Here is a 12,051-nt window from a genome sequence, read left to right as displayed (position 1 = left end):
TCCTGGTTCTGCCATGTGCTGTCTGTGGAACTAGGGGCACATTGTGTAACCTCTCTGAGCCTCGGTGTTTGTCTCTAATTTTCCCTTTTAATGGAGGGAAACACAGGGTGGTGTGATTCAATGAGGTGACACAGGTGGGAGTTCACTGAATGAATGAAATATCAGGTGTTATCACTAACTTTAATCTTTGGACCTGTGTCCAAAGATGGCGTCTGATTCACGGGGGGAGGGAAGTGGAGAGAAATTTGGGGATTTTGTCTGCTTAGTTCTTCCAATAATGTCATCAATACCCCCTGGCTCCGAACAAGATAGGAAGGGTAGGTTCGAGAGAGGTACTACTTCTTTGGTCAGAAGACACCCCAGCCTAACTTCCTCTTTGACAATATTCCTGACTTTTGGAAAAAGCTTTTCCTTGACTATAAAGTCTGCTCCTTCTGCCCTCATTTCCAAATTTTGGGGGCAATGGAGCAAGAACTCTGCTTGAACCCCTCAGCTAAGGCCAGCCAGATACCCCTTCCTACCTAGAGGGGGCTTTCTCATGCGACTGAGTGTCTCCCTCTGGGGCAGCAGGCCTGTGAAGGGTTAAGCGAGCCACACCCTCATCAGGAACAGCCTAGGACTTTGTGCTGAGCAACCGTCTCAGGGCTCGCCTGGCTTGACTGGCACAGGGAGCCCTGGCTGGAGGAGGCTGCACAGAGGAAGGTCAGAATCGTGGACACTGGGAAGAAGAGGGTCGAATATTTCCTGTCTTCCCTGACACCATGGACAGCTCCCAGTAACGAGGGCACCTCTCCAGCCTTGGGGCCTGGGACTCCTATGCCCGCTTCCTGTCAAATTGGGATTTCATCCACCATTCTCTAAGAGACACTGAAGTTACACCCTAGTTCCAGTGTCGGGTGAGTCCTTCCTTAACCTGCCTCTACTCCTCTTTTCACATCTTTGGGTGCCCCATGTGGGGGCTGCTTTTCTTCCCTCTTCCCCACCTCCAACCAATCTTATTCCCATTCCTTTCAAATCTAAATCCAAAGAAGATGCCTTCTCCCAGCCCTGCTTCTGCTTCTCTCCCTTCCCTACCAAGTTATTTAAAATCTTAACTTTTTTTTTTTTAATCTAGAAAATGTGGGATGATAATAGTGTCTACTTCATGGGGATATTGTAAGCATCAAGTGAATTCGTGTATGTAAAGTGTTTAGAGCCTGCCTAGCCCATAGTACATACTACCTGATTGCTAAAGGTTGCTACAATCAGTATTCTTATTGCTCCCTCCATTGTGACTTTACAGGAAGTGACAGGTGCTCCCTTTTCCCGAAGCTTGGGGAAGGCAGAGTGAAGGGAGAAGGCAACCTGTGCCCACTTCTTGCCCCACCTTCCCTTCCTGCTTCACTCCCTTCCCCGAGTCAGTTTCAGCGATGCAGGACAGGAGGATGTGGCTCTTTCATTCCTGTTAGGGAGTGGCATTGACCACTGTAATAGTCCTGTCCTGCACCAGGTCGCCCTGCCTACTCAATCCCCCAGGAAAGACTGAGGAGGGCTGGGCTTCCACTCTAGGGAGCACCTGCCATATACCTAGTGCGTGGAGGCCGAGCCGCACGGTGTCCCCTGCCCCTCTGACTCTGCTTTTCCTTGCCCATTCCCACTAGCTACTAAAAAGCTAGGTGTGTCCCTCTGGGGCAAAGTCCATGCCAGAAGCTTATGGTCATGGGTGTAAAATCTGGACATGGAAATATAGGGACAGACGTGTAGGCACATGCAGAAGTCCTGACAGCTACTTGCTTGTTGGGGAAACAAACCTCATTTTCATTTCTTTGGGGTATTCCAGCCTTTTACGGAGGAACTCCCGTCTCTGTCCTTGAGCTCATCACCTCTTCCAGTCCCCATTTAAAAAATGAATCTCACTGTAGCAATGAGACGGGAGGAAAGACACTGGCACAATTTTTCAAAGGGGTATGGGTGTGCTGGGTGACTGAAACGGGGGCTGTGAGAGGCGGGGAGTTGAGAAGGAGAATGGGGGACAAAGAGTCAGGGAGTCTGGACCCTGACCTCAGCCTCAGTGCAGGAGGGAGGGAGCTTTTGGTGCCTGGCTGTGGCATGAAGTTTGCTTACCCTTTCCTCCCCAGCCCTCTCCCCTGCAAGCACAAGGATGCTCCCCCAGCTGCTGCCTACTGGGTGCCTTCTTTACCCTGGTGGTCCTGTCCCACCCCCACCAACCCTAATTCAGGGAGCAGAGGGTTCCCTCGCCTCCCACCAAGAGTTTCTGCAGCCTCCACTGTTAGCTTGGGCTGGTCCAGAGGCCTTTCCCAGGTTGGGGGCTCTCTCTAGGGCCAGGACTGGGGGAGGGGAAAGCTCTCTTAGGTCCTTCTGCCTTCCTCCCCTCAAACAGTTACTGACCTCTAAAGCTGAGCAGACATCAACAAACTGATCCCAGGATCAGTTGCTCCTCTGGACATGACTCTCCTGGAAGGGTCCATTGGGGTGGAGGACCTTGTGCTCCTGGAACCCCTGGAGCAGGAGTCTCTGATCAAGAACCTCCAGCTGCGCTATGAAAAAGGGGAGATTTATGTGAGTGTTTACGGGTGCCCCTGCCTGCGGCCGTGTGGCCAGAGAGTTCACGTGCCTCCCCCAACCCCCACCCTCGCTCATTCCCTTCATCTTCCCTGGCTCCAGACCTACATTGGGAACGTGTTGGTCTCAGTGAATCCCTACCAACAGCTGCCCATCTATGGCCCAGAGTTCATTGCCAGATACAGGGACTATACCTTCTACGAGCTGAAGCCCCATGTGTGAGTAGAGGGACCGAGGAGAGGACAGGGCCCCAGCTCGCTATGATGACACATCCTAATTTCCTCTTTCCTTCCTCCTGAAGGAGGTTCTCCAGCTGCCCCTTCCTCCCTTGGCCCTCTGGAGGCCCCTTCCTAGGCCTGTCACTTGCCTTGGTCTGGTCCAAGTGGGGAGGGCAAATGAGTCTGGGGGTTGCGGGTCGAGTGAAAGATGTTGTCCTGGACTGGTCCCACACTAGTCACCACCCACTTCCTCCCCACAAGCTATGCACTGGCAAATGTGGCGTACCAGTCACTGAGGGACCAGGACAAAGACCAGTGTATCCTCATCACGGGCGAGAGTGGAGCTGGCAAGACAGGTGAGGCGCCCGGGCTGGGAAGCCATGGGGTCACTGCTGGAACTACCCCCTTGTCTCTTTCCAAGCCAGGCCCAGTTCTGCCTCCACCCCCTGAAATTCCTCCCTGGCTTTTTCTGACTCTGAGTGGTGTGAGGTGCTGGGATGAGGGAGGTTAAGGGCATTGGTGGGGACCCACGTGAGGGTTTCTCTTGCAGAGGCTAGTAAACTGGTGATGAGTTACGTGGCAGCTGTCTGTGGGGAAGGGGAACGGGTGAACTCTGTGAAGGAACAACTGCTTCAGTCAAATCCAGTGCTGGAGGGTGAGAAGTCCAGTCTCTGCCCTCTCCACCCCCACCCCACCCGACCGTCCCCAGTGTTCCCCAGATGGCTGTTCTTGCTCAGCCTGAGAAACCTGAGATCGGCCTCATGGCTGGAGGGCCTTCCCCTTCCCCTGCTCTGGAGTCCCTCTTCTCGCCTCAGCCATCGTATTCCCCCTCTGCTCATCTCCGCAGCTTTTGGCAATGCCAAGACCATTCGCAACAACAACTCCTCTCGATTTGTGAGTGAACCTCTCCCCAGACTGGGACAAGAGGGTGTGGCGCCTTGAGAGGGAGGAACAAGGCACAGATCCCTCCTGGACAGGGTGGTGAGAAGAGGAGGAAGCCAAGTCTCTCTCTCTCTCTCTCTCTCTCTCTCTCTGGTCTCTGAAGGGAAAATACATGGATGTTGAGTTTGACTTCAAGGGATCCCCCCTTGGTGGCGTCATCACAAACTGTACGTGTCTCCCCATCCCACTTACCACCTGTCCCACCTGCCCCACGGTGTTCCTTTTGGCTAATCTGCTGCTGTAGGAAGGAGGAATGTTAGACTACCAGGCTTCCCAACCACTAGGAACACTAGGGATGAGGGCAGGATTAGAGGGAAGCTGCAGTACCTCCCAGGTCCTCAGAACATTATTTTCAAATTCTCTGCCAGATCTGCTTGAGAAATCCCGCGTGGTGAAGCAACTTAAAGGAGAAAGGAACTTCCACATCTTCTATCAGCTACTGGCTGGAGCAGATCCACAGCTGCTGAGTATGTGCCTGCCCCCGACACATGGCAGAACACCCCTAGCCTCCATTCAATGCCCAGACCCGCTGGGCCCCTCTGGATCCCTGTAGCCCTCTTCCCTTGAATCTCAGGGCAGTCCCCACCCTGAATCTCATCCACCCACTGTTGGGAACAAATCCCTTGACCTCTGTGTTCTCTTCCTTTTCTGGGGTTTTATTGCTAGGAATAAGCCTTCTTCCCTCTTCACTGCTCTTATTTCTCTGTCTTGTCTGGATTCCTCTTTCCCCAAGCTGGCTTCAAAAATGGAACACTGGGCTTCCCTGGTGGTGCAGTGGTTGAGAGTCCGCCTGCTGATGCAGGGGACACGGGTTCATGCCCCGGTCCGGGAAGATCCCACATGCTGCAGAGCGGCTAGGCCTGTGAGCCATGGTCTCTGAGCCTGTGTGTCCAGAGCCTGTGCTCCGCAACGGGAGAGGCCACAACAGTGAGAGCCCCACGTACTGCAAAAAAAAAAAAAATGGAACACTTATTTCCATCTACCATCTCTCCTATCTTCAATTTAAGGGACTTTATCCATAGCTCAGCAGGAAAGCAGGCAGGATGTTACAAGTGTTGAAGAACTTTCAATGAGCTCTAGCTGAAGTTGTCCTGGGTCTACATCTGCCTTGCCCAGGACCTTGTCCTTGATTTTCTCTTCTTAGATAGTTCTGTGGAGGTTCCATTCAATCATTCATCAAACATCTCTTGAACACCTACTATGCTTGAACATTGTGCTAGCTTCTAGGGATACAGAGGTGAGCAAGAGACCTTGTCCTCGAAGAACTTAGTCTTCTAGGGATGGCAGATGCATGAACAGCTACATCGCAATACAGTGTGATCAGTGCCAATAGGCTCTGCAGCTGGCTAGAGGGGCAGAAGGCATGGAGCACCTTACGTTGTCTTGGGGAAGAGACCATCTCAGCCTGGATGCTGGATGGGCCTGAGGTGGCTCTGGATGGGCGTTACTGCAGGGTCTGATGGGACTTAAAGCCCTGCCAGAGCTTCCCCTCTCAATCCCCCCTCTAACTGTGGGCACTGTGGGTATCTGGCCCCCAAGAACCTGTCCCTTTGGTTTCTGGTTATTCTATGCTGGACTTGTGCCTGTCTCCTTTCCCCCTCCTAGAGATCTCTATGGTTCAAGAGCCCCCACAGGTCTCATCCTCCCTCCTGGCTTAATTGTCTTGATTGTATTCCATTTGTCTGAATCATAGGTACTAGAGTTGTGCTCTGGCTGATTCTCACTCACTGATTTAAGTTGAGTCTGGGTGGGGCCTCCCTCCCTGGTGTCATCATCCCAGGGCCTTTCTGACTCTTCTCCTTCCAGACACCCCTATTTAGCAGGCTCTTGTTTCAAAATTTGTGTCTCAGGGGAAACTGCCATTAAACTCTAGTTTGAGGGTCACTCCCTGATTCTCAGATCATTTGAATAGCAGGTAACTGATACCCTTCAAGCTCCATGATTAACCCATTCCTTCCCATCTCAGGTGAACGGCTTTGACCATTCCCTTGGTTCATTTATTAAAAAGAAAAAAGTTCCTGCATGCCAGCCAGGCACACAGAATATGAAGATGAAAGACACAGTCCCAACACACAAGTTGTTCATTTGTAGGAGGGACAGAAAAAACCCCAAAGCCCAGCCCATGTGATGTGGTCTGGGGTAGAGATGCACAATGGGGGAACACAAGAGGGCCATGTGGCTCAGCTACACGCAGAGAAAACCTTCCCAAAGGGAGTCAGCGTTGGGGAACATAGTATCTGTCACTCGGTTGGTGCTTTGTGAACAAATAATGGGTGCGCCAACCTGGGCCTAGGGCGAGGCCTCGAGGCTGGGGGTGGGTGGGAGATGTGTGCTCACCCTTCTTTCCTCACCTTCATCCTCCCAGAACCATTGAGAACTGAGCAGGACAGAGAGGTTTCTTGTTTGTTTTTATTGTTTGGAACCCTGAGGGTGGGGAAAAGAGTAGAATGAGGCTTTTCTTTCATAAAAGTTGGGGAAAACCTCAACAATTATGAACACCCAAACCCTAAATACCACTTAAAAATGTAGTCTATCATCACAGGAATTAGTGATCCCAAAACAAAAGAGGCAGGGGAAGAACCTAAAACAAAAATGGCTCCTCTGAATAAATGAATGAACCAACCTCTAGGACAAGGACCATGAGGGTCAAGGCTGGAGGACTCCAGAAAGCATGTGTACTGACCCTTTTCCCTCATGCTGGCCCTCCCAGAGGCCCTGAAGCTTGAGCGGGACACAAATGGCTATGCCTACCTGAACCCGGGGGCATCCAGGGTGGATGGCATGGACGACACTGCCAACTTCAAGGCCCTCCAGGTGAGTACCTGGGATGGGCCATTAGGCCATGCCCTGAGCCCAGTCTCTGGCTTTGAGAAGGGAGGCATTGGACTGGCACCGCAGTTCAGCTTTGGACTTCTCCTTTCTCTCCAAGAGTGCGATGACTGTGATTGGGTTCTCCAAGGAGGAGATTCGGCAGGTGCTAGAGGTGGCGGCCCTGGTGTTGAAGCTGGGGAATGTGGAACTGGCAGACGAGTTCCAGGCCAATGGGGTACCAGCAAGTGGCATCCGTGATGGGAGAGGTCTGCACCCAACCAGCTCCCTGAATCTCCTGCTACAATTTCTGTTCTTCCACCATCTCCAGCATAATAGACCTCACTCTGATTCAGTCCTCCTCTGCCCACTCAGGAGTTCTTCCCCAAACATACTCATTTAGAACTCCCTGTGAGGCATATTGGAATGAGGTTTTGATGTTTGGTAGACCTAGGTTCTGGGACCTCTCTGAGTCTCAGTGGATTCTTTGCAGAAATGGGGACAATTACACTCATTTCAGGAGATTCTCATATTAAAGGAGATAATGCCTGCAAAGTGTCAAGATCTCCCTTTCCTCCTCCTCCCCAGAGATTCCTCCAGAGCCATGTTCTGGATTGGCTGTAAGGACTTCCCCAGTAAGACCCAGGAACAGCAGGCTCTCAGCAGTTTCACTTTTCAGCCCTCCCTCCCTCCCCTGGGAGCAAGCCCTCTCTCAGGCCATGTTGTATTTCCTCATCACTCCAGGTATTCAAGAGATTGGGGAAATGGTGGGTTTGAATTCAGTGGAACTAGAGAGAGCTTTGTGCTCAAGGACCATGGAAACGGCCAAAGAAAAAGTGGTCACTGCACTGAATGTCGTCCAGGTGAGGGGCCCTGTGGGAGGAGGCTGTGTTTTGAGTCTGTTCTGTGGCTGCCACACTAACCAGTTGGCACTGCCCTGCAGGCTCAGTACGCTCGGGATGCTCTGGCTAAGAACATCTACAGCCGTCTTTTCAACTGGCTAGTGAATCGAATCAATGAGAGTATCCAGGTGAGAGACTGCCCTCCTCCCTCAGCACTCTCCTCTGCCCGCCCCATGCCTTGGGTTCTGAGATGAACGGAGTAAGGAGGATAGGGTGTATTTATTTATTTATGATAAGGTAGTGTTTTGGAAACATCTCTGTTTTTTTGAGTTCATCTATTTGGGTTCCCTACTTACCAACTGTGTGGTCTTTCAGTTTCACAGAGATTCTGAACCTCAGTTTCCCGATTTGGGAAATGAGACACACTAATGCCTACTTGTTTCACAGGATTTAGTGAGGATCAGATGAAATTGTGTACGTGGTTACCATATAACCCAGCAATTCTACTCCTAAGTATATATCCAAAAGAACTGAAAACAGATGTCCACATAAAAACCTGTGCATAAATGTTCATAGAGGCATTATTCATAATAGCCAAGAAGTGGAAACAACCCCAGTGTACATCAACTAATGAATGGATAAACAAAATGTGGTATATCCATACAGTGGGATATTATTTGGCCATCAAAAGGCATGAAGTGCTGATACATGCTCACCGTGGATGAACCTTGGAAACATGTTGAGTGAAAGAAGCCAGACACAAATGGTCACATTTATATGAAATGTCCAGAGTAAGCAATCCATCAGGATGGGAAGTAGGTCAGCGGTTACCAGGGGAATAGGGAGTGACTGCTAATGGGTTACGTGTATAAGATTTCACCTGAGGATGATGAAAATGCTCTGGAATTTAGTGGTGGTGGTTGTATACCTTTTGAATATATTGGAAAAAAAATCCCACTGAATTGTATACTTTTAAAGGGTAAATTTTACGGTGTGCAAATTAGGTCAAAATAGAGCTATTATTTAAAAATTCGTATGTGAAAGTGCCATCAATTTAGAATCTGTTACCAGAAGGCAGCAGGGTAACATAGGATTTGAATCTAGATTTGGGTAAATGCTTAGCTCTTTTGAAGTTCGATTTTTTTTCATCTGTAGAATGGGAATAATCACACCTTACAGGGATAGATGGATTAATGAAATAAGATCATAGGATTTTTTGTAAAATGCTCTACAAATATAAGAGATGGTTATTTTGCCGAGAAGATTTTAACGTCTTTCTACTTTGTACCATGGGAGCATTTTCCTGGAATCTATTACATCTTCCTTTTCCTCCTTTCCTCCCTCTTTGCTTGTCCTTCAGCATACAGAGGAAGAGGGAGAGTAAAATTACACCAATTCCTTTCCAGCTTGGTCAAGCTCACCCAAGTTCTGTTTGCTCCCTGCTTTACTCACATCCCAGAGGGGCCTGGCCTGGTGTGTAGAGGGCCAGTCCTCAGATTTATCTTTTCCTCCTCTTCAGGTGGGCACTGGGGAGAAAAGGAAGGTCATGGGGGTCCTGGATATCTATGGCTTTGAAATATTAGAGGTGAGAGAGCTTCAGCAACCTCAGCACCCTGCTTCCTGAGGGTTAGGAGCAGCAGGCTCAAAGGGGGGTGTGAGAGAGGGGAGGTGGGGCTGAGACGGAGGAAGTGTCTTGGGCTGAGCTGGTCTCACTCTCTAACCTGTGTACCCACCACAGGATAATAGCTTTGAGCAATTTGTGATCAACTACTGCAATGAGAAGCTACAGCAGGTGTTCATAGAGATAACGCTGAAAGAGGAGCAAGAGGAATATAAGAGAGAGGTAAACGAGGACTTCCTGCTTCCCCTCTCTCAGATGACTTCTAAGCCTATGCCAGATCTTTCTCCTTCATCACAGCTTCCTCTCAATTGTCCCCAGATGAGAACACTAAGGACAAAAAGTTTCCCTTGCACAGCTGAATATTCCAGCATTACCAAGAAGCCCTAATTCTCTGCTTTCCACCCCCAGTTCCCCATCCTGCCCTCCAGGCCAGGAGAGGAAGGGAGCAGATTGATGGAAGGGTGTCGGGGTGGGTAGGGGTGGGGGAGAGGCCTGACAAGAGTGAAGTGACAGCTGTGCTTGGCCCAGGGCAGGCTGTGAGCCGAATCTAGAAGGGGCATTTCTCCTGGGCTTGGCACCCTACCACATCCCTTTCGGTGCCCTTCTCTGACATCTCAGAATCTTTTGTCTCCTCTGGGCTGGACTGATGTTGCCGTGCCCTCTTGTAGCACCCAGACTTCCTCACCAGAAATGCCCCGTGGCTCAAAGTTTCCACACTCCTTCCCCTGGTCAGCGAAAACCGCACCGCCCCCCACCCCGCCGCCCATTTTCTATGGCTAAGTGTTAGAAAAGCTCTCTGATTGAGCTAATTCACTCCAAAGTGTGAATGGCTGAGTCTCAGTCATCAAAACCCTCCCAGGGATGTTCCCTGTGATCTCTCAGGAACCTGCTGTGGCAGAATTCCAGACAATGTGGTCACAACTAAAAGTTTTTTTAGTTTTGTATGTTTTTACTTTAAAAATTTAAATTATCAAATAGATATACATTCCCATGCTTCAAGATTCAAAAAGCTTAAAAAGGTGTATAAAGAAAGGCCTACTGGGCTTCCCTGGTGGCGCAGTGGTTGGGGGTCTGCCTGCCGATGCGGGGGACGCGGGTTCGTGCCCCGGTCCGGGGGGATCCCACATGCCGTGGAGCGGCTGGGGCCGTGAGCCGTGGCTGCTGAGCCTGCGCGTCTGGAGCCTGTGCTCCGCAACGGGAGAGACCACGGCAGTGAGAAGCCCGCGTACTGCAAAAAAAAAAAAAAAAAAAAAAAAAAAAAAGAAAGGTCTACTTCCCACCCCATCCCAGTTTCCTAGTTCTCCCCCCTCATCTAGAGGCAACTGAAGTCAGCCTCCTTCCAGAGGACTTTTATGTGTAATCAAAAAAATCTGTAAATATATTTTCCCTCAAAATTTATTCAAGTGGCAATGAATACACTCTGTTCTGCATCTTGCTTTCACCAGTTAACAAGAGACCTTTCTGTATCAGTACATGAAGATGCTTTTCTATAGCTGCATAGGATTGTTCATTTAGCCAGTTGGGGAAGGTATTTTGGGGATGAAGTGGGAGGGCAACTTTACTTAATTCCGCTCTGCATTTCCTAAAGACCTGTGAGGGAGGAGGAAGAGAAAGGCTTGTGTTCCCCAACCACACCTGGGAATGGCCTGAGCCTGGGAGGTCTGGCCCTTGGCTGGTCCAGAGCTCTCCTGTCTATAGGCCTGATACCCAGCAAAGCTCTAAATTAGAGATACATGGTCTTATGGGTCTTCTGCTTCTATACCATTCTTGCTTTTTAAAAAACAAATTATACAGCCCCAAAGTATCATGTAGATCAGTTGTTCTGAAAGTGTGGTCCTGGACCAGCAGCAGGAGTATCCCCTGGGGACATGTTGGAAAGACAAATTCCCAGGCCCTATCCTAGACCTGCTGAATCAGAACCTGGGGGTGGGGCCCAGCAATCTGTATTTTAACAAGCCCTCCAGGTGATTCTGATGCACACTTGAGTTTGGGAATCACTGATGAAGGTCTTTGAAGATGTATCAAATTAGCTTTGTTGTTTGATGATAAACTCACCTATGTGCTTCGGTTCCATAGCTTGTTGCCAGAACAGTATGGCCATTTGCTCTTCTACATACTCAAGGACCCTTCCCCACTCCCACAGTGGGGTAATCCCAACATATTCCACTTCCTTCTCCAACCTACAGCACCTACATGGCTTTCTGCACTCTCTCACAACTGCTCTGGGTCCTCCCACACGTCTGACCACCCATCCCACAAATTCTCCATCAACCTTGGAGGGATAAGGATGTGATTGATAGAAACCACACCAAGGACCCCTCTGAACTATAGGGCTTTCTGATGGTCCTTGGTGGGGTGGGTGAAAGGGGGCCTGGTTCTGGTGAGACTGTTGGAGACTTGTCTTGGACCTGCTCCATGTAATTTGTCATCTCCCGTTGCCAGGGCATACCGTGGGTGAAGGTGGACTACTTTGATAACGGCATTATCTGTAACCTCATTGAGCATGTAAGTTATCTTTCTCTCATCTCTGGGACCTCCCCCTCCAGACTGCCTGAACACCCTTCCCCTGTCTCTCTCTCCCCTCCCCCCACCCCACTTGTTAAGGATGGTAAAGAGGGCAAAGGATGAGGGGGCAGAGCGGCGGCAGTGAGGATGTGGACGTCTGGAAGGACCAGGTCTAGGTTGGGCTGATCTTGTTCCCCTGGCCAGACTCAACGAGGCATCCTGGCCATGCTGGACGAGGAGTGCCTGCGGCCTGGGGTGGTCAGTGACTCCACCTTCCTAGCAAAGCTGAACCAGGTCTTCTCCAAGCATGGCCACTATGAGAGCAAAGTCACCCAGAACGCCCAGCACCAGTATGACCACAGCATGGGCCTCAGCTGCTTCCGCATCTGCCACTATGCGGGCAAGGTGATGTCGCGGGGCTGGAGGGTGAAGACTAGGGCCTGGGCACAGGCTGAAGGCAATGGGGGAGGCACTGAGGGGAGATGAGAACCAGGAACACTTCGCAGTGAGACTGGGGGGGTCACGCGCACGACAGACAATGTGGTGGGCTCTC

The 12,051-nt window shown here is 50.5% G+C and overlaps 1 protein-coding gene across 2 annotated transcripts in view; it reads left to right on the top strand.

Moving 5' to 3' along the window:
• Positions 1 to 2,430: 2,430 nt before the first annotated feature.
• The window catches only part of MYO1A (myosin IA), a gene marked incomplete at both ends in the record, with an annotated part of 29,288 nt that continues 19,667 nt past the window's right edge, over positions 2,431 to 12,051 (top strand). The window contains 15 exons of one of the 2 annotated variants that reach the window (XM_079714856.1): positions 2,431 to 2,559; positions 2,665 to 2,780; positions 3,042 to 3,136; positions 3,331 to 3,435; positions 3,628 to 3,674; positions 3,826 to 3,889; positions 4,091 to 4,189; positions 6,433 to 6,536; positions 6,652 to 6,799; positions 7,275 to 7,393; positions 7,474 to 7,560; positions 8,892 to 8,957; positions 9,111 to 9,215; positions 11,436 to 11,498; positions 11,703 to 11,903. In XM_079714856.1, coding sequence (XP_079570982.1) covers positions 2,446 to 2,559; positions 2,665 to 2,780; positions 3,042 to 3,136; positions 3,331 to 3,435; positions 3,628 to 3,674; positions 3,826 to 3,889; positions 4,091 to 4,189; positions 6,433 to 6,536; positions 6,652 to 6,799; positions 7,275 to 7,393; positions 7,474 to 7,560; positions 8,892 to 8,957; positions 9,111 to 9,215; positions 11,436 to 11,498; positions 11,703 to 11,903 — 1,533 coding nt within the window. The remainder of the gene's footprint in view (positions 2,560 to 2,664; positions 2,781 to 3,041; positions 3,137 to 3,330; positions 3,436 to 3,627; positions 3,675 to 3,825; positions 3,890 to 4,090; positions 4,190 to 6,432; positions 6,537 to 6,651; positions 6,800 to 7,274; positions 7,394 to 7,473; positions 7,561 to 8,891; positions 8,958 to 9,110; positions 9,216 to 11,435; positions 11,499 to 11,702; positions 11,904 to 12,051) is intronic. The other variant, XM_079714855.1, reaches the window with a different exon arrangement.

This window comes from Hyperoodon ampullatus (genome assembly GCF_949752795.1).
Source record: "Hyperoodon ampullatus genome assembly, chromosome: 11".
Classification (NCBI taxonomy): domain Eukaryota; kingdom Metazoa; phylum Chordata; class Mammalia; order Artiodactyla; family Ziphiidae; genus Hyperoodon; species Hyperoodon ampullatus.
Note: the sequence above shows the minus strand (reverse complement) of the source record. Positions and strands in the feature narration are given on the sequence as shown.